The 25,680-nt window shown below is 43.3% G+C and overlaps 1 protein-coding gene across 7 annotated transcripts in view; it reads left to right on the forward strand.

The window, feature by feature from the left end:
- CUL2 (cullin 2) overlaps positions 1 to 25,680 on the forward strand; it is a 54,825-nt gene that overhangs the window by 23,661 nt on the left and 5,484 nt on the right. For 5 of the 7 annotated variants that reach the window (XM_081834288.1, XM_081834287.1, XM_081834286.1 and 2 more), the window contains 12 exons: positions 519 to 615; positions 719 to 829; positions 1,995 to 2,172; positions 6,505 to 6,629; positions 11,082 to 11,189; positions 12,683 to 12,742; positions 13,481 to 13,609; positions 13,715 to 13,801; positions 14,723 to 14,875; positions 16,030 to 16,107; positions 23,739 to 23,805; positions 25,024 to 25,226. In XM_081834288.1, the coding sequence (XP_081690414.1) occupies positions 519 to 615; positions 719 to 829; positions 1,995 to 2,172; positions 6,505 to 6,629; positions 11,082 to 11,189; positions 12,683 to 12,742; positions 13,481 to 13,609; positions 13,715 to 13,801; positions 14,723 to 14,875; positions 16,030 to 16,107; positions 23,739 to 23,805; positions 25,024 to 25,226 (1,396 nt within the window). The remainder of the gene's footprint in view (positions 1 to 518; positions 616 to 718; positions 830 to 1,994; positions 2,173 to 6,504; positions 6,630 to 11,081; positions 11,190 to 12,682; positions 12,743 to 13,480; positions 13,610 to 13,714; positions 13,802 to 14,722; positions 14,876 to 16,029; positions 16,108 to 23,738; positions 23,806 to 25,023; positions 25,227 to 25,680) is intronic. The other 2 variants (XM_081834289.1, XM_081834291.1) reach the window with 1 other exon arrangement.

The raw sequence follows: 25,680 nt of genomic DNA on the forward strand, positions 1-25,680 counted from the left end.
TTTGTGATGGTATTAAACAAGCATACAGTTGTTAAATAATTTTAAGGTAAACGCACTAACAAAGATTACCTGTTTTTGGTTTCGGCTGTTTGCGTTGAGAGGTCTTAGTGCTGCAGAAGGGGTGGGAATGGGGAACGAGATCCAAAGACTTTGCCTGAGGACTGGGAGAGTACAAGCCTGCACTTTAAAATAGGTGTCAGTTTGCATTTCGCTTTTTCCACTAATGAAATGCAGTCAATGTGGTTCCCTCCAGATGCTGCAGTCCAGTCACTCCCATCAGCCCCAGTCAGGGAGCTTTGAGGTTGTAGCCCCATAACATGTGCAGAGCCCCACACTGGCTACCCCTGCATTACATATGCACTCCCCAAAGGGTTTGTGAATTGAACAGCACAGACAGCAGACTGCTTGGTCCTTGAAAAGGCTACCAACAGCCAGGCCTATTTGTCTTTCTGGTTTTGAAGTCTGGTCCATGTGTAAAATTGCATGCATTATGAGAGCTTCGTTTTTCCACCTTGCAGTGATCGCTGTGGAGAAGATCCAAATCAAAAAGTAATCCATGGGGTTATTAACTCCTTTGTTCATGTTGAACAGTATAAGAAGAAATTCCCTCTGAAGGTAAAAGATCCTTTCTTTCTTTTTTCTTTTGTTGTCTTGGCTTATTGTGGCAATTGTTCCATCCCTTGCCTTATTTGTACTTGATCACCCTCTCTCGTTTTAGTTTTATCAGGAAATTTTTGAGTGTCCTTTTCTGAATGAAACAGGGGAGTATTATAAACAAGAAGCTTCAAATTTAATGCAAGAGTCAAACTGCTCACAGTATATGGAAAAGGTAAGACACTCATATTTATGTGCAGCATAGATGCCAATTATTCAGTGTTCCTCAAGAGAAAATATACACCTGCTCATTGGTTTCTGTACATCAAAGGCAGGGCCATCTCAGGGAGTATGGGGTGACTGCCCTGGGCCCTGCACTTTAGGGGTTCTGCACCTCATGCCAGTGACCATCGTTCACTGCCAGCGCTTTTGCCTCTTTCTCACCATCTCCCTTCCTTGAGAAAGGCAGGCAGGCAGGGAGGAGGTGGGTCCCCCTTGTATATACTGGCACTGCCAGGAAAAGGAAAAATATAAGCTAGGGTAGAGGTTGCCACCATTAAAAGACAGCAAAACAACTAAAATTAAGGCAAATGGGAGGGGCTAGTATACTCTGCAAGTTATGTTCATAGGATCATGGAAAGAAAGCACTTTGCATTCTGTAAACTTTATCATATGGGGGTCATTTGACCCCTGGATTGTCAGCTTCCATGGCAAATGAGAAATGTGGGTGAGCAACTGGTGTGGCAGTGGAACTTGACCATTTTCAGGGATGAGGCTCAGCTTTCTTGCCCCCTAGCAAGGTGGAATGCTACCCTTGGGTTCTGGAGTTGTGGACCTTGGCCCGATTGATTAAGGCACTTAACGTGCTCCTCATATCCAGCCACCTGCCACCAGGCAGCGGAGAAACCCAAAATAGGGCTTCTAAAGTTGATCTGAGTGCTAAAAGTTGTTTGGTAGGGTGAAGAGGATATCCATTTGCAATGGAGATATCTAGCAACTGATTGCTTTTTTATTTTTCTAAGTAGGTTCCATTCTTCAAATGCAGCTGACTTCTAATGCTGATTTATAAGAGAGAGATTCAGAAGGCCTATTTCCATTCAGAGATCTCATGCTATCATATGGACAATCATACATAGCTGATGATAGTTGAGAGAACTTACGAAGATTGCAATAAATTTGATTAGCATCCTAAAGAGTCAGGATAAGGTCCACTGTTCTTTCCGTTTCAAGAATATGAGCAATTGTGACAGGAGTTTGCAGTGTATTGGGGCATCCGTTCTGCCTAAATAGTTCCCTTGGTCATAATTTGTTTCTGTTACTTTAAACTTGAATGTTTGTTCTGTCCCTAAATAACCATGCAGTGCTTCATTTTGTTCTCCCATCTCAAAAAATTCTTTTAGGTTTTATGTAGATTAAAAGATGAAGAAATGAGGTGTCGAAAATATCTACACCCCAGTTCCTATGGCAAAGTAATTAATGAATGCCAACAGCGAATGGTAGCAGATCACTTACAGTTCCTTCACGCAGAATGCCATAATATTATCCGACAAGAGAAGAGAAACGGTAAAGACATACAGGGTGATTAAGTTTGAATTCAAAATATAATATACCTTCTAAATAGTTTTAATTGAATTTATAGTCACCTATGTTGTTTTCTAGTATAAATAAGCATAGTGATCCAGGAAGGGACACTCTCGAGTGTCTTGATAGGGGGGGAACCCTTTTGGCTCCACAGAGTAGATCCTTGTCAGCATCAGCCTCATGGGTCAGAATTGACAAGTGGGCAGCCTACCTACCTGCTTATCACATGATGTCATTATGATGTGACATGATTAACAAGAAGGTTTTCCTGCCCACCAGAATCTCTTGCGGGGCTTCCAAGCACCCATTGCCGCTGAGGGAAACCTGACAAAGAAGGCTGCAATGCTATCAATGTTTCCCACTTCTGAGAGAAGGGGAAACTATGGACCTACACTTCGTTCAAGGGCTTTGGTGGTGTTGTGAAGGAAGCATCTCCTCAGTGCTGCTCAGTCAACATCTGCCTGGGGAGCAAACCTGCATTTGTCCATGCCTCTAGGTCCTTCATGCACCCATTGCAGCATCTCTTCCTTTACAGCTAGGAGCCACCAGTATGGTGCCTTTGAACAAAACTCCATCCAGCACATACAAGTCCCCTGCAAAATAGTTCTCAGGACTTCATGTGTTTTCCACATCCATCGGAATTGATTACTTGTATTATTTGTTTCAAAATAATATCCTGAGCTTGTGGCCCTTGCAATTATGGACCACAACTGGTTAGAGACCAGATTTTCTTGTACTACTCCAGAATGTGAATTTGCCTCAGTCTTAGTCCCATCATAAGCTCTGGGCAAAGTGTCTTCAGTTACTAAGCATTTACCAGAGCTATATTCCGGTTGCATATCATCTGATTGTACTTCAGAAAACAGTCTGTCCAACCTGGAAGATGTATCTGCTAAACTCAGTGTTACTTTTCCCCTAGGTGGGTTATTTCCTTAACTCTAAATCTTCATTTTTGTCTATTTCAAGCCAGCTTTACAAGCTCTTTCCAGAGCCTTCTGTAGTCTCTGGTTATGTTCATCTAATGTTCTCCTCCATATCAGAACAGCATTGATATAAACTTTAGTACTTTCAGGCCCTTCAAAGATTTGTTGTATCTTTCTATGAAAGAGTTCAGAGGTGGAACAAATTCCAAAAGGCAATCTAGTAAAGCAATGCCTACAAAAAGGAGTATTGAAAACATACGGTATTTACTATTTTGTTCTAGGGGCACTTTCCAGAATCCAGAAGATTCATTCAAATATGAAATAAATGTTGCATTTGCCATTTAACCAAAGATTTCCTCTCTAGTAGTAATTGGAAAATGTTCTCGCAACTCATTTGTTCAGTTCTTTAAGATCCAGACACAGCCGTAGGGATCCATCTTTTTTTGTAACTATGACTAGAGAATGAACCCCTTCTTTGGGTTCTTCAACTTCCTCTATAATGTCAAGTTTAATGAGTCTATCTAGTTTCTCTTTTATCTCTAAGAGCCAGCCGGACATTCCTGGGTGCATGTATAACTTGAAAATAGGGTTCAAACAGTTTCTTTTATAATCTGCTGAGAGCTTACCAATGCCAATAAAGACACATGATCTTCGGTGTTCATGTGACCCTGTCCTTCTGCACTGTACAGCTTCCTAATAAAATCTATAATCTGACATGTTTTTCAGTCCCAATATAGGCATCCCATTTCCAGCAGCAGCAACTACAGATTATAAATTTACCATTTTGTTGCTTACTTGAACATTCATTTTCCAAACTCCCCTAGTTCAAATAAGCTTTCCACTTTTAAGTTGGAGCTGTTTGCATGCTGTATGGCTTGGCTTTCTCTCCCAAGTCTTTCACAGTAGCCTCAGATACAGATACGTTTACTTGAGCTCCAGTATCCAATTTGTAAGTAACAAAAGTCCCATTTGTATTCAGAGTCCAGTCCAGTAACTGAATCCTGATGCCTCTGGAAGACTTCCCAAATAAAAGTTTTCTCCTGTGCTGGTGCTGTAATCCGAGCCCAGTCTGTGCTTGCTTTCAAACCTTTGCAAAGTGAAGTTGTTCTTTGCAAACGTTGCAGGTCTTTCCAAATGCAGGACATTGGCTGGGTCTATGTCTGCTCCTACAGTGTGAGCACTCAGTTATGCAGGAATTGCCAGAAAGAGGCGCCATCCAACCACCTTAGGGACCACTCTGGGTTTGTGTTGGGTTTACTCCTTGGCCTTTTCCTCTCCTGACGATGTCCCACAAGGCAGTGGGATGCGGATTATTCCTCAGGATTTACTCCCGAAGCCTTTCTCATGATTGAGTATAGCCACAAGGCAGCCAAGGTTTAAGATTAGAGTTTTCTTTCTCCTAGATGGGCTACCTTTCCAGGTTGATGAGCCCCATCTGTCCCTCACTTCTCTCTACAGCACCTGCAGAAACCACATTCTTGACCTTTGGACCCGCTATTGGTCTTGTCTATTCTGTGTGGCAGATTGACTGGACAAGTCCCTAATTTACCAAGGGTTTAACACCCATTGGCTACCCTCCCCTGGTTTAGCTGGCCAGTCGTAGCCATTCCTGGGGTGTGGATACAGTTGCATGCAAACACTTCTAGGAACCACAGGTGAGAGCTGAGTTCAGGGTGGGGACCAAAGGTGGACAAACTACCCCAGAAACAGCACGACGGGTCTCCCAGCAGATGTACTCCCCCTCCCCCAACACCCCATATACCCCTTCAAAATTACATTTCTTGCTTTACAGTCTAAGATGTGTAATGAGGAATTCAAATGTTTCCTCATCCTTTTGTACTCTCCTATGAAACTGGTATCTCTCGAAGTTTTCATTTGTCTGCAGTATGGTCTCATAATTAGCTAGTTCTCAGTTGCAAATTGAGTGAATAAAGCTAATACCTCTCACCTATCAATGCCTTCTGCTCTCTGTCTTTCTCTGTAGCTTCACTTGCTTTCATAAAGAGGTCAAAATCTTGCCTGAATCTTTTCCAGCGCTCTGCTGCATTTCTGGAGCAAGCAAGAGGTTCTGGAGTTACTAGATGCTCCATCTTTTTTTCTTAATTAAAAAAATCTCCCTCCCTCCCTGGTCTTTTGTATCTTTTCCACCTTCTTTGTTACTCTGTGCAGTCAGTCCGGCCTGCGCCCAACCATTTCTGCTGCCATGTGTTATTCTTTGATTAATAACTTTCAGAATCCAGGATGTCCATAAACATAATATAAACTTTATTAACTACTTACAGAATGAGGAGTCTCTGTTAAAGGAAGCTATAGCTTCTCTATTGCTGCATCATTCTATCCAGAGGCCCCTTCCAGTCTCACCTGACTTGCTTAAGCACAACCCACTTAAAGGGATAGTGTCCTCACAATAAGCTTCCTTATCGCAAGTAATCTCAATGACACAGGGTTGTAACCTACCGAGGTCTACTGTGAGTATGACTAGCACTGGAAGGAATCCACATATACTTGATGATTCAGTATCACAGCTCAGCAATCTGTTCCAGGGCAATTCTGTCATTTTGTCTATAGCATCATCTCACACACCGTAACAAGGTTTCATAGTATTTTCTAGCAGGAACATTGGTAACAATATATTTGCACATTACTTTAAAGCAATTCTGTAAGCAAGTGCTCTTTCTGATACATAACATCCATACAGAATACAATTTCTGACTACATCAAAGATTTAGAAATACACCTTGAAGCTAGAAGAATGTTGTGCTGTGATTGCCCATGTTAGGAAGCAGAGGTGGTGAGCCTGTGACTCTCTTGATGTTGTTAGACTACAATTCCATCATCTCTGAGCATTGGCCATGCAGGCTGGGCCTGATGGGAGTTGGAGTCCAACAATGTCCGGAGGACCACAGGTTCTTTACTGGTGCTGTTTTGAATGACTTACGATAGCTTAACCAGTGCTTGTTCAGGTGGTGGTGGTCTAGGATATGTAATGATAATGGGGGGGGGGTGTTCCTAATTTTTGTAAACTGCTCTGAGAGCCTTTCTGCTTTAATTTCAGTTAATCTTCATATTAATTACAGCAGGCATGTCCATCTCCCAAGAGACTGCAATCTACTCCCAGTATTAAAAAAACTGGCAGTGATTTGACCAAAGTTGAGCTTTTTTGGGGGGGAATCTATCAGGATAACGGGATCAACCAGGGACATCCCATAATCGACACCCCTGGATTGGACACCCCTCAATTACAGCATAGTCTTGACCACAGCCTCTCCTTTGTTGCTCTTTTGCCAAATTTGCATGTATGTGGTACCTTCATTTTTTAGTATCATTATGCTGTTTAAACATTGGTGGTGTTATAGTGATTTTTTTTTTAGTACATCTGAAAACCTGGACCTTCCTTTTTTTGCAGACATGGCAAATATGTACACGTTGCTTCATGCTGTGCCAAGTGGATTACCTCATATGATTCAGGAACTACAAAATCATATCCATGATGAGGGCCTTAGAGCAACCAGCAATCTCTCTCAGGAAAACGTAAGTTTTGTCTTCAATGGGAATAGTGTGGAATTTCTGATCAATCTAAGCATAAAGATGATGTTGGGGGGGGGGGCTTCTATAAGGTTGTCGCCATTTAGTCTATACTAAATGTGTGTGCTTTCTTTGCTGCCATTTCTGTTTTTTCACAAGAGCTAGTGGTTTAGCATACAGTGGAATAGAAACTATTATTATAGCCATGGCATTTCTTTATTACTGAACATGTAATCAGTGTAAGAAAGTCTACTGTGTTTCTGACCCTGCCAAAAATGATTACATGGTAGAAGTGCTCCTCACTACTCACTACTCTTTCTAACACAGCGTGAAATCTGACATTTGTTAATATGCTCATGTGTCCTTTAGTATTCACGCACCTAGGGAACCAATAGGATGGAACTAGCTTAAAGTAAATGCATTTATAGCTGCAGTTTGCTGCCAATCTTTCAACAAGAGAGGTGCAATCACTACATTTCTGTATGAGACATGTAGGACTCTCCTGTGTGAGTGTCTGGGGACCCTGCTCCTTCCTGCCACTCACCATCTGGCCCAGGGCAGGGCCTGAAGCCTCACCGGGACTGCTGTGCTCTGCTGCCCAGGAGGACTCTCCTGTGTGAGTGTCTGAGGGCCCTGCTCCTTCCTGCCACTTACCACCTGGCCCAGGGCGGGGCCTGACAGGCCTCACAGGGACGGTTGCTGTCACTGCTGCTGCGGCCCAGGGGGATCCGGAGGGGCGCAGAGTTCTTTTTAAAATGTTTTTAAATTTTCCTTTTCCTTTTTATTTATTTATTATTATTATTTGTATATGCGGGGATGGGGGTGGGGTGGATGTTTAGTTGGGAATTTGTTTGATTTTGATGGATTTGTAATTTTTACAGTTTTTTATTTGTATTGTTTTTTGTTTTCTGGGTTTTTTTTTTTTTAAGGTGTTATTTTGTTCTTAAGGGGAGGGGTCAGGGCTGCCAGGGAGTAGGTCCCAGCCAACAAAATGGCTGGGGCATGTTCCACAGAGGGGGATGTGCTGGGAGAACCGATCTCAGTGATTACGGGTAGGAGGAGGAGTTACGCTAAGACCAGACCATGTCATTACAGAGGAGGCAGGTTTAGTCGTTGTCTGAGGACTATCCCTGCCTCCGGGTCTGGTCCTGACCAGATGGATACTAGAATCATCAAGGGATACCCACATGACCTGAAGGTGCTGCTGTGCAATGCCAGGTCAATGATTCATAAGACCACTGCCATCCATGACTTGATCATGGATGGAGGATTTGACCTGGCATGTGTAACAGAGACTTGGCTGGATGAAGCAGATGGGCCTGTCCTTGCCGCTGCTTGTCCACCAGGTTTCTCTTACGCACAGCAACCCAGGCCTTGTGGGCAGGGAGGGGGGGTTGCAGTGATTTTTAGGAAGTCATTAGTTTGCACCAGGCGTCCTATTGGGAAGACCCAGTTCTCTGCGTGCATGTTCTGGAAGTTGGGCAATAGGGGCAGTACAGGATTCCTTTTGGTGTACTGACCTCCCCGCTGCACCAAGGATTCCCTGCCCGAGCTGCTTCAGGTCGTGGCAGATGTTCTCCTGGAGACACCTAGTTTGGTTGTCCTAGGGGATTTTAATATCCATGCCGACACGACCTTACAAGGGGCCGCTCGGGACTTCGTGGAAAGCATGGCCTCCATGGGGCTGCCCCTGAATAAGTCTGGCCCAACCCGTAGCCGTGGACATGCCTTGGACCTGGTGTTTACCTCTATGGATGTTGTTGATCTGACACTAAGTAAAAGCAAAATGAAAGAAGTGCCATGGTCAGACCACTTCCTGGTGCAACTTGACTTCTCTGCGACCCTTCCCCCTGCAGGGAGGTGGGACCGATTCAGATGGTCCGCCCCCACCACTTAATGGATCCAAATGGTTTCCAGAGAGTGGTAGGGGATGCTTTATCCCATGTTGATGGCCTTTCACCTGATTCCCTGGTGGCCCGCTGGAATGTGGAGTTAACCAGGGCTATTGACTGTTTGGCTCCGAAGTGCCCTCTCCGATTGCATGGAGCCCGGGCAGCCCCGTGGTTTTCCACGGATCTGAGGGCAATGAAACAATTGTTGAGACGGCTAGAGCGCCGGTGGCGGATAACCCATTCTGAAGCTGACCGGACACAGGTTAGAGCTCAATGTCAAGCCTACCAAGTGGCGGTAGCGACGGCAAAGAAGACTTTCTTCACCGCCTCTATTGCATCTGCAGAAAACAGCAGCAGGAGACTTTTTCAGGTGGTTCACAATTTAGCGGAACCACCTGCTACATCGGGGCCCAGTACGGGCCACATGATCTCCTGCAATGATTTTGCAAAGTTTTTTGCAGATAAAGTCGCTCAGATTCGGGAAGAGGTAGATGCCACCATGGGAGCAGGGCCAGGGCAGGAGAGTGCTAGAGTCCTGTCTAGTCAAATTATGTGGGATCAATTCCAATCTGTTACCTCCGAGGATGTGGACAGGCTGCTTGGACGAGTGAAACCAACCACCTGTCTCCTTGATCCTTGCCCATCCTGGCTTATAAAAGCTAGCCGGGGAGGGCTGGGTGATGGGCTTCGTGAGGTGGTGAATGCTTCCCTCCGTGAAGGAGCCTTCCCAGACCCGCTGAAAGAGGCGGTTATTAAACCACTTCTTAAAAAACCATCTTTAGATGTGGCCACGATGGCCAACTATCGCCCAGTCTCAAATCTTCCATTCTTGGGCAAGGTGATTGAGCGAGTGGTTGCTGAACAACTCCGGGCATGCCTGGAAGAATCAGACCATTTGGATCCCTTCCAGTCGGGATTCAGGCCTCATCACGGGACTGAAACTGCCTTGGTCGCATTGGTTGATGATCTCCGGCGGGCTAGGGACAAAGGTGAGAGCTGTTTCCTAGTTCTGCTGGATCTCTCAGCAGCGTTTGATACCATCAACCATAACATCCTTCTGGACCATCTTGAGGGGCTGGGAGCTGGGGGCACTGTCATACAGTGGTTCCGCTCCTTCCTCCTGGGCCGTGTTCAGAAAGTGGTGGTGGGGGGTGAGTGTTCAGACCCCTGGGCTCTCACTTGTGGGATGCCTCAGGGTTCTGTCCTCTCCCCCATGCTTTTCAACATCTACATGCAGCCGCTGGGAGAGATCATCGGGGGTTTGGGCTGGGTGTTCATCAGTATGCGGATGATACCCAGCTCTACCTCTCTTTCAAATCAGAACCAGTGAAGGCAGTGATGGTCCTGTGTGAGTGTCTGGAGGCGGTTGGAGGATGGATGGCGGCTAACAGATTGAGGTTGAATCCTGACAAGACGGAAGTACTGTTTCTGGGGGACAGGAGGCGGGCAGGTGTGGAGGATTCCCTGGTCCTGAATGGGGTAACTGTGCCCCTGAAGGACCAGGTGCACAGCCTGGGAGTCATTTTGGACTCACAGCTGTCCATGGAGGCACAGGTCAATTCTGTGTCCAGGGCAGTTGTCTACCAGCTCCATCTGGTACGCAGGCTGAGACCCTATCTGCCTGCGGACTGCCTCGCCAGAGTGGTGCATGCTCTGGTTATCTCCCGCTTGGACTACTGCAATGCGCTCTACGTGGGGCTACCTTTGAAGGTGACCCGGAAACTACAACTAATCCAGAACGCAGCAGCCAGACTGGTGACTGGGAGCGGACGCTGAGACCATATAACACCGGTCTTGAAAGACCTACATTGGCTCCCAGTACGTTTCCAAGCACAATTCAAAGTGTTGGTGCTGACCTTTAAAGCCCTAAACGGCCTCGGTCCAGTATACCTGAAGGAGCGTCTCCACCCCCATCGTTCTACCTGGACGCTGAGGTCCAGCACCGAGGGCCTTCTGGCGGTTCCCTCACTGCGAGAAGCCAAGTTACAGGGAACCAGGCAGAGGGCCTTCTCGGTAGTGGCGCCCTCCCTGTGGAACGCCCTCCCACCAGATGTCAAAGAGAACAACAACTACCAGACTTTTAGAAGACATCTGAAGGCAGCCCTGTTTAGGGAAGCTTTTAATGTTTGATGTATCACAGTATTTTAATATTCTTTTGGAAGCCGACCAGAGTGGCTGGGGAAGCCCAGCCAGATGGGCGGGGTATAAATAATAAATTATTATTATTATTATTATTATTATTATTATTATTATTATTACTGTACTTATTGCTAGCATAAACTAATGCAACATGTGAATTCTGTGGTGCACAGTTGTGTAAATTGAGTACAGCAAATATTCCCTGGAGGTTGTATTATTCTGTTAAATTTTCACACCCTAGTACCTGGGAATAGGCCACATCAAATCCAGTAGGACTTACTTCTGAGTAGACATTATAAGGCCTGTGCTGCACTTCACATTTTCTCTCTGGCATAATTCCCAACACCTTTTGGCCAAACAAAGTGCCTGTTTGTAATATTACTCTGTTGCATTTGGAAAAAATACACACCTGTGATTCTATCCTCAGATGCCCACTCAGTTTGTGGAGTCAGTGTTGGAAGTACACAGTAAATTTGTTCAGCTCATCAGCAGCGTTTTGAACGGTGACCAGCGATTTATGAGTGCCCTTGACAAGGTAAGCCTAGTGAAAAGGCTTCGTCTACCAAATAATTGTAAGGAACATAATTTATGAGGAATCCTACCTGTTGCATTGAATAGTGAGATTGAATATCAGTCGTGAATATGGCTTGATGTATCATAAATTGGTATGAATGATTTCACCTGACATAAAGTAATTGGAACAGGATGGCGATCTAATGTTTTCATGACAATTTGGAAGCAAAATCAAATAAATAAGCACATGTTTCCTTAAACATATAAGTCTTTGGTACATGGATGTCATTGTATAAAACCAGATAGTGGAAACCTTTGGTCCTCCAGATGTTGTTGGACTACAAGTCCCATCACCTCTGCCCACTGACTATTATTAAGGCTGATGGCAGTTGTAGTTCAGTAAGATCAGGAGGGCCATAGGTTTCCCACACCTGTGCGAAACTAATCTTCCACACTGTGTTAGATGGATAAAAGAGAGAACTATTCACATGTGCTTCAGGATCTAATGTCAACAAACCATTCGTGGATTGTGTTTACTGGGAAACTCACAAGCATAATCCATGGTCCTGAATTACACATGCAGTGGTCTGTGTATAGGTTTCTATCCTAATAAATGAGCAGTTATGGAAAATGTGCACAACTTTGGAATTGGAGGCATAGGTCAATGGCCTATACAGTACCATTGTGGTTTTTTTAATCGTTCAGTTATGGGAAGTATACTCCTTTTGGTAATACAGTGTTTTAAATACTTGCATTCCTCGCTTGCAGTTACACTTAATTATCGTACGATGGTGTCGCATTTAAAAAAATCCTGCGTATTATCACAAAATACCTGTAAGTTCATTGCACGTTGGAAGGAGACTACCTCCTTTCTAACCTACTTGTATTAGGTTTGTATCCAGTACTAGTCCTACTCAGAGTAGACCTGTTGAAGTTAATGGACATGGCTTAGATTCATTTACTTCATTGGGTCTCTTCTGAACATGTCTAGCACTGAATATAACCCACAATTCCTAAAATCTTGGAAATATAGTTTTTGGTGTTCCTAAAACACATCTCCTTTGCAGACATTGAATGCAGTCCTTAATAACAAACACCCATATTCATGTCTCCCAGCATGCTTTGCATCTAGCTGGTATCCTATTCCCCAATATTGTCCTGAGACTTTCTTAAAAGCAGTTACTTGAATGTTTCAGTCTTGAGTTAGTGGGAAGGGCTTGACTTTTCACCCTTGCGTTTTACACTAGGTTTACCCAGTGGCCAGAGCAGGGGTTTTTTGTGTTTGTTGTTTTTGTGTGTATACCTGATAGACACTTTTGTACCTTACAGCACACTGCTAGCACCCAATAAATGTTTAGTAATTGAAAACAGTTGTGAAGAGCTTGATTTTGCCAGGATCTAGTTGAAGAAGCATGATAGAGCCTATATGCATTTTTTGGGGACCCACTTGGAATTGGCTCTGAGAATATGTATGACGGTGTGTGGGGCTGATATATTTCTTGTGTTCCTAAATAGGCCTTGACATCCGTAGTGAACTATAGGGAACCAAAGTCTATCTGCAAAGCTCCTGAGCTGGTAAGTACCAGATGCTTGTTTGAAGTGTTTAGATGTAAGCATTAACTTTATTCAGGTAACGTCCTGTGGTTTTTCAAAGGCTTTTCCATACCAGTGCATCTAACTGAAGCACTGAGATGCCCTGTTGAGGCAAAATGGTCCTTGCTTTGTCTTAAACAGGGGTAGGCAACCTAAGGCCCGTGGACCGGATGCGGCCCAGTCGCCTTCTGAATCTGGCCCAGGGACGGTCTGGGAATCAGTGTGTTTTTACATGAGTAGAATGTGTGCTTTTATTTAAAATTCATCTCTGGGTTATTTGTGGGGCATAGGAATCTGTTCATATATTTTTTTCAAAATATAGTCCGGCCCACCACATGGTCTGAGGGATGGTGGACCGGCCCACGGCTGGAAAAGGTTGCTGACCCCTGGTCTTAACGTACAACCATGGTGGGACCTGGTGGTGCCCTCCAGGATGCCAGCTCCCATCAGCCCTAGTCAGCATGGCTGGTGGTAAACCAGTATCATCTAGAAGACTGCAGGTTGCCCATCCTTAACTTACAAGCCTGTTTTTAACGATAACTGAAAATGTACGTGAAGCTCTTTGGACACTTGATCTGTGCATTCTTAAAAGTACTCACAGTGGCACGTACCTTTTCCAAAAGAAGACACAACTACTATGCTGCCTTAATTACATTGTTAGTCCCCCCTTAATACTATTCTGCTTGACGAATGTCCTTTTCTTCTTTCTTTACACTTGAGCTGGCCAAGTATTGTGACAACTTGCTAAAAAAATCCGCAAAAGGCATGACAGAAAATGAAGTAGAAGACAAACTTACTAGCTTCATTACTGTTTTCAAATACATTGACGACAAAGATGTTTTCCAAAAAGTAAGTAATCGCTATTTTAAAAATTATTTATATTCTGGTTTTTCCTCTCTCGGAGTGTGTCTTGAAATGCAACGAAATCTGAACTCTTGCTCTTCTTCTATACAGTTCTATGCCAGAATGTTGGCAAAACGACTTATACATGGTTTGTCTATGTCCATGGACTCTGAAGAAGCTATGATTAACAAATTGAAGGTAATTTCCAGCTTACTAGAACAGTAAAATCAACAGTACAGTAGTAGCCGTTCTTGACACTTTTAAGCTGCTACTAAGCTGATTCTGAGGAAATGTCCCTAAACATGCTTAGAATCTGACCTAATTTTAGGAACCTGCTTTTAATTGTGTTTATAAAATCATATGATTGCAAACCCACCCCCACCCCCCAAAAAGCTTCTGGTGGGATTGTCCAGTCTGTACGTTTTATCTGAGAATTAGCTAGCCGATGCTTGTCATTTTAAAAACCAACCAGCAGATGGTGCCCAAAAGCTGCAAGCTGACAAATTGCATTCCTTGCCATTCTCAGTACAGCTGAGATGTCCAGATGTTATTGGAGCCTCAACTCCTGCCAACCCCAGCCTGCCTGGCCAATGGCTATGGGAGTTGTTGTAGTACAACAACATGTGGTCACAGCTTCCCCACCCGTTTTAGAGCTTTTGCTGCCTGAAATGTGCATCTTAATTTTGTCTGCTATCACAGTCTGGTTCTGCAGAGCTCATCAGCTGGTATCTTGAGAACAGCCCAAACTAGTCCTGGTACTGCTGCGATCAGTGTGTATATGGCTGTTGGTTCTGTTTGCTGAGCCTCATGGCACCACTTAGGTTGAGCACCTCCTTGTCCTCATGCCTAAAGCCCTTTTAGGTGGTTTTCTGGATTACAGTCGAGGGTGTGTGCATATCAGGTAGCTTTTAAAAGAGAAACACAATTTCAACCCTAGTGTCACCACACTTCCAACCCCAAGTGCTAGAGTGGTTTTACAACTTGTCCTCAAAAGCAGAGATGGTCTGCCTGTTCAGTATTTATCATGTAGCTTTTTAAAACAAAAGCAGGCTACTCACTTGCTGACTGTCTATGTGTGCCTTAACTACAAATCTTGTATGTGCATTTTTTGTTTTCCAGCAAGCCTGTGGTTATGAGTTTACTAGCAAGCTCCATCGAATGTATACAGACATGAGTGTCAGTGCAGATCTTAACAACAAATTCAACAACTTCATAAAAAATCAGGACACCGTCGTAGATTTGGGAATTAGTTTTCAGATATACGTTCTTCAGGTATTTAAGGCGTGTGTGTGTGTGTTGCTTCATTTCAAATAGCCTTCTTCATGTGTTCAGGGTGAACACATGTGGCCTTAAAGTGGGGGTGGGGGGTGGGAGTGGGCATGCAGGCCTTGCTACTAATATTGCTGTGCATGCCTGTTCCAATTCAGAAATTGTTACTATTATTAATAATATTAATATTAATACCCCGCCCATCTGGCTGGGTTTCCCCAACCACTCTGGGTGGCTCCCAACCAAATATTAAGAACACAATACAGTACAGCATTATACATTAAAAACCTCCCTAAACAGGGCTGCCTTCAGATGTCTTTTAAAAGGAAAATAGTTGCTTATTGCCTTGACATCTGCTGGGAGGGTGTGCCCACATTCAGTGCGTTGGGGCTGGGGTTTGCATGTGCATTGTCACTCGCTCCCCACTTTAAGCCCATGTGTTCACTCTGAATGTCTGAATGCAGTTAGTTTGGCCAAGCTATATGTGTGATAGGGAGCACCACTTACAAAGGAGCAACTGGGAGCGTGTTCAAAACTCCCAGATGTCCCTGTATAATTGTGTCCCGAAATGCAGATATGAGGTAGATGGGTGTGATTTGTGGGGAATGTCCTTGCAGGCCAAATTGGGACCCATGTTAGCAGGCCTACTTTAAACCAAGGCTTGAAGCGTTTCACTCGACTCCGGGGACAAGGTGGCAAGAGCAGAAAAGCAGAGTGATCGCAACCAGGTATAGCTTGGATGGATGCAGTATGGGAGGATAAACAGTATGTGCCCGAACAGTCAATATCTAGTCAACCCAGCCTTCCTTCCTTGGTTGCTAGTAGGGAAAGCAGTCATAGTTTTCAGCCTGTAGCAATCAAGACTGAAACTCTTATCAGCTGGCTTTGACAGATGAGAGAGTCCTGGCTTTCTCTGCTTTTGAGCCAACTCTTCCTATGTGGGGAGCTTTTGTTTTGTGTTCTGAAACTTTTTTATGGTATTCCATTGGTTTCCATTTGCACCCCATAATTTCAAAGAAGGTTGCTGTGTTTCAGCTTGGCTGTCATGGCGTGTGGGGGTGGGGGTGGGCGTACGAGAGAGAGAATGATGGCTGGTTTATATGCCTTTTCTAGAAAAGTTTTAGTATAACAATGTATTTAATGTGTTTATTTTTCAGGCTGGTGCGTGGCCTTTGACTCAGGCGCCTTCATCTACATTTGCAATTCCTCAGGAACTGGAAAAAAGTGTACAGATGGTAGGTTAGTAGGAGATTTCTTGCAGATTTAATAACTAACAGTCTTACGTTGAGAACTGAAATACTTCAACCAGCCCTCCCTGACCTGTTGCCTTCCAAATGTTGTTGGACACCAACTCCTATTGACCGTAGCCAGCATGGCCATTGGTCAATGATGATGGGAGCTATAGTTCAAACATATGTGGGGGGCACCAGCTTGTAGAAGAAAAGCTACCTTTAACTGATCAGTGTTAGTGTAGAAATAATTCACCTTGCATATAAATACAGTGGTACCTCCGGTTACAAACAATCCGTTCCGGAGGTCCGTTTGTAACCCGAAACTGCTGGTAACATGAGGCACACTTTCACTAATGGCGCCTCCCGCTGCTGCCGGGGCGCGACTTCCACTTGCATCCCAGGGCAAAGTTCACAACAAGGGCCATCTACTTCCTGGTTGGCGGAACTTGTAACCTGCAGCATTTGCAAGGAGGATGGTACATAACGCTAGGTTCCACTGTAACTTAAATGCTTGTTCAGTTTGGATGCTGTCACAAAGTGCTTGTATAGTTCTGTAAGGAATGTTAGGTATGATAACTTACATTCTGCTAACAGGACAGCACAAATCTCCTATCCTTTAATATTATGAGAATTCTCCTGTGGCAGGGAAATGGGTTGAGGTCCAGTCTAGCACTTCCAGATTGCCAGTAAACATACAGTGGTACCTTGGGTTACAGACGCTTCAGGTTGCAGACGCTTCAGGTTGCAGACTCTGCTAACCCAGAAATAGTGCCTCGGGTTAAGAACTTTGCTTCAGGATGAGAACAGAAATCGCACAGCAGTAGCGCGGCGGCAGCAGCAGGAAGCCCCATTAGCTAAAGTGGTCTAAAGGTTAAGAACAGTTTCAGGTTAAGAACAGACTTCCAGAACGAATTAAGTTCTTAACCCGAGGTACCACTGTATCTTTAAAATTCCAATTTTGATTCATTCAGATTTGAAGTTTAATTGTATTCCTCTCTAAGTTACAATGTAACCTGCAAGCATAAAAAACCTACAAAGTGTTTGGAATACTATATACTGTCTCCAACAAGGGGGTGCATTAGTATCCTTCCAGTATATGTTGCTTGCTACATATTTTCCTATGTGTTATGATTTACAACAAGTTTATACTATTGATTAACTTGACCCCATTCTCATGGTTGTAGTATTGGTGCATTGAGACAAACCCGTGTGTTCATAAGTTCATTGCTCCCCTCTGCTGCTTTTACTTATTGGCATTCCATACTCACTTGCTGAGAAATTTATCTTAATTTCTAGACCAGAAAAATGTACTTGTTCCTGAGCGCTGAATGCTCTGGACATTTTCACTGCCTCTGCCCACTTTCATCTTGGACAAATAGCTGCTTAATATTTTTTTGGAGCTAATTGTGAGAAACATCCCAAATTTAGCAGCAAATACTCAGCTTTAAGCTTCTGGCAACCATTAGGAACTTTTAACACCCTGGTATATTACAACTTGAAGGTGACTGAAATTTCAGTATTGTTGACTTTTCTAATAAACAAGAAGGTTTTTGTATGTGGGAATATCAGTAAGATGTCTGGATAAAATGTTCAGTTTCCAAGTAGTTTGATTCAGGTTTTTTTTTTTTCATGTGTACAGCTAGCATAAATCATGTGTTCCCTGGCAAGCACGGTTTTTGATGTTCTTCTGTATAATTTGAAAAACCACCTGTTCTTTCTGTAGGTTATAAGTTGGGTGCTTAGGAGAAGATTAGTTGTGTCATAAAACTCTTGCTGATTCTACTGAAAGATATATTCTCTCATACTTGCGTGTGTTAATCACACACACACACACACAGAGAGAGAGAGAGAGAGACAGACACACACGAAGAAAGAAACTGAATTCAACCCACTGGCTCATAGTTTGTTCCTAACAGTTTTGAAAACACTAATTGCTTACTGACATTTTATTTTATAGTTCAGAAACTCTCTGTTCCTTCTGGATTTTAAGAAAAAGCAAAATATTGTTCCTCCAGTGAAAATAGTTCCTTCATGTGATATACTTTACCTCCTAAAACACAATGCAAATTACGTATGATATTTGATTGGAATATATTATTTCTAAGAGTGCTCCAATTTCCATCACTTCATTATGGGAAGATCTTTTGCATCTACATTGTTAGCACAATGGTCTTAAGAGTTCACATGTCATGTTTAGTGTCAGGGTTTATTTTTTCTTTCTTTCTGGCAACTTTGATTAACAGAGATTGGGTCATATTCCCATTATTAGAAACAATGAGACACATCTTTCTGTCTGCATTGTGCATTTTATAGCCACAGAATTCATTCTTGAACATAGTTCCTGATTTCTTGTTGCTTTTGTGGCAATTTGGGGGGAAAGATGGCTTTTCCTTTTAAAACAGCCTTGTACTTGCAACCTGATGTACTCCAGTTGACATAAAGAAAATACCAAGCTCTCTTAAGCACCGCTTTTTATTTTCCTCCACTTAGACAGTCATCAGCTCGGCCCTAACCTCTTGATGCCACTCGGTGGCACCAAGGGAAGAGGCCACTCTGTTTCCAAGTGACTAGTTAAATGAAAAGAATCCGACCAGTTCTGTGTTGTTTGCAGATCTTGGATGGCTGCTGAATATCTTTTCAGATCTCTGGGGAAAGGAGTAGTCAGCCTTCAGACTGGAAGTTACTTCCGTTGTGGCACTTACACAGAACTTGTCAGATAAAATGAATTTGACACCCATCTGCTAGGGAACCTTTTCTCGTTCCCTAAGAAGTCAGAAACAGTTTAGCTTTCCTCTTCCACCATCATTTTCTTTTTTTTAAAACTGCTTTTTTCTCCCTAGCACTATCAGGATTGGTGGGTTAGACATAGTGGAAGAATGGGAAGTATCTGCTCTTTGCCCATGAGGTGATTTTTCCCATGGAGTCTTTAAAGCTCCTGTTCGCTGCTAGGCTGTTAACTGTTTAGGGAAGTTTTTAATGTTTGATGTTTATCGCTTTATTATTATCATTATTAATATTATGTTGGGAGCCGCCCAGAGTAGCTGGGAAAACCCAGCCAGATGGGCGGGGTGTCTGTCTCTCTCTCTCTATTATTATTATTATTATTATTATTATTATTATTATTATTATTAAATGTGAATGCTTTAGAGTTTTGGAAGAATCTGCTCGGAGAGTATGAGGTACTCTCTGCCTTTATAGGCTGGGGGCCTGGGTACCAAGAACACTCTAAATAGCTACCTCACTTTTACCAGTGTGAGGATTGGCAGACTGCGTATATATTAGGAGACCAGGTGAGAAACATAGCTGTCCTATGATAGCAAACCTAAAAGGCATTGTTTAAAGTTCCTAAACTTTTCCCATTCCTAACAGCTGGTTTTGTAGGCTTGTTCCTTCCATCCTTCATGTAGTATCAGTCGTTGTGTGGTTTTGGGTTGGAAACCGAGAACTGCCACCACTGTAATTCGTGCATCTTTTCACAAGTTCCAAGAATTGTAGAAATCAAAGTGGCAAGGTTATGATAGTGGGTGGGAGATAATTCCTTTGGGTACAGAGAAGCTGGTCAATCCTAACTTGGGTCCCTAGTTTGTTCATAAAGGGAGGGCTTCTTTCAGGTAAGGACAGTCTTTGTAACTAATACCCAGTGCTTGACACAGCCTCAGCAACCAACCACCTTTCAGCAGAGCCAACCGTGTTATCTGACCATGTAAAATTCACATTTTGGCGGCTTCTTCTGCAGGCAGCATAACTAATAAATGTTCCACTCTTTTCATCCTCCATTTCCACTGGATTCCTGCCTCCAAATACGATGGGGCTATATGGTCTCCCCTTCTACTCCCTCTCCTCCCGTAAAAAGTTGAAATAAAAAGACAGCAGATACTATCACAGTATTGTTGGATTTTTGCTGCCATTCCTTTCTAACCTTCCACCCAGCACGCTTGGTAGGGATGCGAGAGAGGGACTTCTCAGTGGCTTCTCCCAGATTTTGCAACTCCCTAGAGAAGCTAGAGGGATGTGGGTGGCACTGTGGGTTAAACCACAGAGCGTAGGACTTGCCAATCAGAAAGTTGGCGGTTCGAATCCCCGCCACGGGGTGAGCTCCCTTTGCTCTGTCCCTGCTCCTGCCAACCTAGCAGTTCGAAAGTACGTCAAAGTGCAAGTAGATAAATAGGTACCACTCCGGCGGGAAGGTAAATGGCATTTCTGTGCACTGCTCTGGTTTCACCAGAAGCGGCTTAGTCATGCTGGCCACATGACCCGGAAACTGTACGCCGGCTCCCTGGGCCATTATAAAGCGAGATGAGCGCCGCAACCCCAGAGTCGGTCACGACTGGACCTAATGGTCAGGGGTCCCTTTACCTTTTAGAGAAGCTAGACAGGCTCCCTCCTTGTAGTCCTCCAGCTGGCAGTTTAAGACTTTCTTTCTTGTTTATCCAAATAATTGTTATTGGTTTTCATGTAAATACAAGAACAACATATAACTACAGTAACTTGTCGAGTGGTACATTCTTACTAAGTTTCATATGCAGTTAACTGGGCATCGGTTAAGACTTTCTTGTTCCAACAGGCTTTTGGAAACTGGCTGCTTATAATGAGAGAGCTGGTGCGCTGCTGTTTTTATTGTAATTATTGGTAAAGTGGGGAGGCAGCCGAGATACATTTCAGACATCGTGATATATCAGCATATTGCAGTATTTAGCTGCTGATATATCATGTTGTCGAAAACCAGATACAGTGGTGCCTCGCAAGACGAAATTAATTCGTTCCGCAAGTTTTTTCTTCTTGCGAGTTTTTCGTCTTGCGAAGCACGGTTTCCCATAGGAATGCATTGAAAATCAATCAATGCGTTCCTATGGAGACCATCCGGGGACAGAGGGGAAGCGCCGCGCGCCTTCCCCTCTGTCCCCGGACCTGTTTAAAGCAAGGGGCGGCAGGGAGAAGATTGCTTCTCCCCGTTGCCTGCCCCGCAATCTCCGGGGACAGAGGGGAAGGTGCGCGCACCTTCCCCTCTGTCTCCGGACCTGTTTTAAAGCAAGGGAAGGGGCAGCGGGGAGAATCGCTTCTCCCCGTTGCCGCCCCTTTGGTTCAAAAGGGGTCCGGGGAGAGAGGGGAAGGCGCGCGCGCCTTCCCCTCTGTCCCCGGATATTGCGGGGCTGGCAACGGGGAGAAGTGATCTTCTCCCCGCCTCCCCTTGCTTCAAAAGAGGTCCGGGGACAGCGGGGAAGACGCGCTGCGCTTCCCCGCTATCCCCACTATCCCCGGAGCTTGCGGGGCAAGCTTCGTTTTGCGAAGCAAGCCCATAGGGAGATGCGTCTTGCGAAGTTGCTAAGAAAACGAAAAACTTCTTCGTCTAGCGAGTTTTTCGTCTTCCGAGGCGTTCGTCTTGCGGGGCACCACTGTATTGACCCAATCCTGAGAAGCAGAAATACGTTGTGTGTCCTTACAGATGGCCAAGGGAAGTTAGTAGGAAATTTTAGTACTACAAACTGGTATGAAATGCACCACATTAAAATTCTATGGTTATTAGGAACAGCTTGACACCAGTGGACTGTCCAGCATGACTACAAAGGATACTGCTTACTTTTTTGTGTACATCCCTGGGGCCACATGCTGCTACATAGTGAATGGTAATGACAGGACTGATGCACAAATTGTTAGTTGACATCAACCTTTCTTGCAGATTTGCAGAATTGAAATGTTAGCAACAGCCTTAATAAGGGCTTAACTCTGTGCTATTTAAATTGTCATTTTAATCAGTGATTTGCTTTCTAAATCCCGCTTTCTAATTTATTTGATCAGACAAAATTAACTAATGTACTTAGAATTTAGATAGAGTTTGCCTTTTTCTGAGCTGGTTTCAGACAGGCTTCAAAGGAAAAGGGGAGGCTCTGAAATGGAAAGTCTCCTGTGCTTTTTCTTTTTATGAACCTCCTTGTGTCAGTGGGAGATGGCCCCAATAAATTCTAACCCCTGAGGCTTGTGAATTAAATTAGACCGGGGTTTTTTGATGTTGTATTAGCAATCTCCACTGTAGCTATCAGTTTTATTTAATGAGCAATTAATGTAAGTAATGAGTGATAAATGTTTCTTAATATGAAAGATATGAAATACAGTTCTAAAGGCTATTACTTGAATTGTTAACGTGTACATTTGACTTTCATGAATATCTAGTGCTCAATTCCAGTAAGAAACCTTTTTAATTATCATTAGTGAATTATTAATCTTTTGGTTTATCTTTTATAATAAGTATAGCATGAGGCATTCTTTGGATTTGCTTGAAGAATTGCAGGCTTTTCTCCCAATTCCTCCTTTAACAAAAGACAGAATGTTCAAAGTTCTGTTGTGGTGTTTAAAGATTCTGTGGCCGGTTTCAATAATATGATTTAACCCTGACTAGTGTGTGGTATTACATTCTACCATCTCCGAAGATACTGCTGTATAGTTAGTTAGCTCAAAGTAAGGGAAAAAGAAAGGAACTAGGAATACTCCTCTTGAAATTTTGTAGTCCTCTCATCCATGACTTGTTCTGCATTTAGAGCTTACCTAGCAGTTTTTGAAGCTAATTCTTAGAGTTAAGGGACCCTTAAACAAAGCCTGATTTGCTGGCTCATCTAGTGACCTTTTTGCTGTCTTCCAAGAGGGACTCAATGGCGTGCTCAGGAGTTACCAACACACATTTCCTGAGAAACACTGTCAGTCGCTCAGCAAGTCTAAGCTTTAAGAAGAGCGGGAACTGCCTGCCTTGCAAGTTGCTTGCTTGAAATTGCTTCATGTGTCTTAAGGAGCTAGTTACTTTCTTCACAGGGTGGTGGCTGGTCATATTAAAAATCTATATAAAGTGATTAACTATGAATAAATAAAAAGGTATATTCTGCAGTGGAATGCTAATAGACCCAGTTAAAGATACATGTCAATAATTGTACTAATTAAAGTTGGCAGTAATAATAGTAATTATTATTCTTATTAAACTGTATTATCCACCCATCACCATCAGGTCCCAGGGCAGATTACAGCAATTTAAACTTCAATATTAAAAAATAGTTAAAACAGATTCGTCAAAAGAAGGTCCTGAAAATGCATAGTGTCAAAAGCCAGAGTAAAGATGCATGTCTCCAGCATACTATGCTGAATTTAACACCCAAGAGGGTCTGTAGGAAAGGAAGTGATCTTTCAGAGATGTGGGGCCTAGCCCAAACCATGCTATCAAAAGCATTGAGTGCTGGTAGCGATGCAAAACACACACACACACACACACACACACACACACACACTACCCCACTACCCAGTTCTACAGTGGTTAAAATGTTGTATTCAGATGGGGAGTAGGATGATTAAAATGTTAAACTCTTAATAAATATTCTTGCAATGCAGGGGGTTGGACTAGATGATCCTCAGGGTTCCTTCCAACTTTACAGTTCCATGATTCTGTGTTTGCACTTTCTTTGTGATTGGATCTTTTTGCTTCATGAGTTTACAAGCATATGTTGCATTATATCTGACATTTGAAGAAGGTTCATTGTATTATTGTGTATTATTATGCTAAGCTCTGCACTAACCAGAATTCTTTGTCTTGAGGTATTTGGCTGAGGACTTAATCTCTTAAAATATTTGACCCAAAGAATGATTTTGTTTTACAGTTTGAATTATTTTACAGTCAGCATTTCAGTGGGAGGAAACTCACCTGGCTTCATTATCTCTGCACAGGTAAAAATAAGTGTGCATACTTTTTACCTTCTGGAAATTTCTAATATGCTAATACTAGTTTTTTATTACTGAAACCCATAAATCCTTTGGAAGTTTAGTAAATTTTTAAAAACCCTCTTAAAATTACTTTCGTTGACATTGTTAATATGGTTTTGCTGATTTAGCACTAATAGATATCTTAATTTCATCTCCTTTGAAGCTTGCCTGTAGGATTTATTGCTTTACAGATTGTATCTTTGCGATATTAACAGAGTGTTCTCCAGAAATGAGTTGTATTTCGAGACAGCCTTTTGGAAAACACCCAGTTATTAGTATAGGTTGAAAAAAGTAAAATGTTAACATAAGATTCAGGTTGATTATACAGGCAACTCGGCATAGTTTGATTCTTTAACAGTGCATTGAGCTGGAACAGTTTAAGGTCCTTGCTAGCAAGACCTAGAAAACTGGGACAGAAGGCCGTTATGGAAGTGTGTGTACAAGGAACAAATTAATGCAGACACCGGGAAACAGGATTGGGGGGTAATGGATGTGGATATGACTACACTAAATGAAAGACTGAAAATGAATAGCCCCGCTGAATCAGACTGGCAGCTCATTCGGTCCAGCATCCTGTTCTTACAGTGACCAACTAGATGCCCATGGGAAGTCAGGAAACACAACCTAAACTCCACAATATTTTGCCCACTTACGTTTCCCACCAGCTGGTAATCAGAGGCACATTGCCTCTGGCAGTATAGGTAGTAAATAGCCATCATGGCCAGTAGCCACTGATAACCTTAATTTCCATGAATTTACAAATAGGTGGCCAGCACTGCTACTTGTGAGAGTAAATTCCATTGTTCAACTATGCACTGTGTGAAGACGTTTGTTCTTTTGTCTGACCTGAATCTTCCAACATTCAGCCATATTGGGTGGTCTTGGGGCCTAGTATTATAAGAGGAGAAAAATGTCTTGCTATCCACTTTCTCACACTGTGCATAATTTTTATATACCTCAGTATCCCAGCTGTTTACAGAAACATGCTTTATTTGAGTTATTTCTTTCACTGAGAGAACCAGTTAATAAAACCCTTAGCTCATTTCTTCTCTGCATGCTTGGTTCGGTTAACCACCAGGCCTTGGGCTACTCCATGCCTGGCCCCACGTTGAAGGAGAGTGCCATTTTAAAAATTTGTAATGTGAGCTAAACCGGTTCATGAAATGCATCGTTGATTTTCAGGTGAAGTTAAAATGAATTATTTGTGCAAACCATATGTAGCCATGGTTACAACATACCAAATGGCAGTGCTGCTTGCCTTCAACAACAGTGAAACTGTCAGTTATAGAGAACTTCAAGACAGTACGCAGATGAATGAGAAGGAATTGACAAAAACGATCAAGTCGTTACTTGATGTCAAAATGATCAACCATGACTCTGAGAAGGTACGTCGCCAAAGGGACATAGAATGTATTTGCTTCTGTCTCCACTTGCTGGACATTTGCAAGTGTTTTGTGTTTGTTTTATGGGGGAGATGAAGCACTGCCTTCCGTCACTATCGCCCACAGCTTGTATAGTAACGGAGGGCAACCTGTGCTTCCCCAGATGTTGCTGAACTGCAGCTCCCATCATATCTGACCATTGACCATTCTGGCTGGGAGTGATGGGAGTTGGAGTCCATCAACATCTGGAGAGCCACAGGTTCCTCATCTTTTGCTTATAGAATTTCAGATTGGCCACATTTTTATGTGGTTTTGGAACACTGTGTCAGGAGCTTGTCCTACACTCGAGTAGGACCCTGGCAGAGACACATGCCCGACTGGCATGTTCTCTCCCTCCTGGTCTTTCGTTCAGGAGCTTCAAAAGCTTTCTTCTGCCCGAACATCACAGCGACCGATG

Source organism: Podarcis erhardii (genome assembly GCF_964252035.2).
Source record: "Podarcis erhardii genome assembly, chromosome: 12".
NCBI lineage: Eukaryota > Metazoa > Chordata > Lepidosauria > Squamata > Lacertidae > Podarcis > Podarcis erhardii.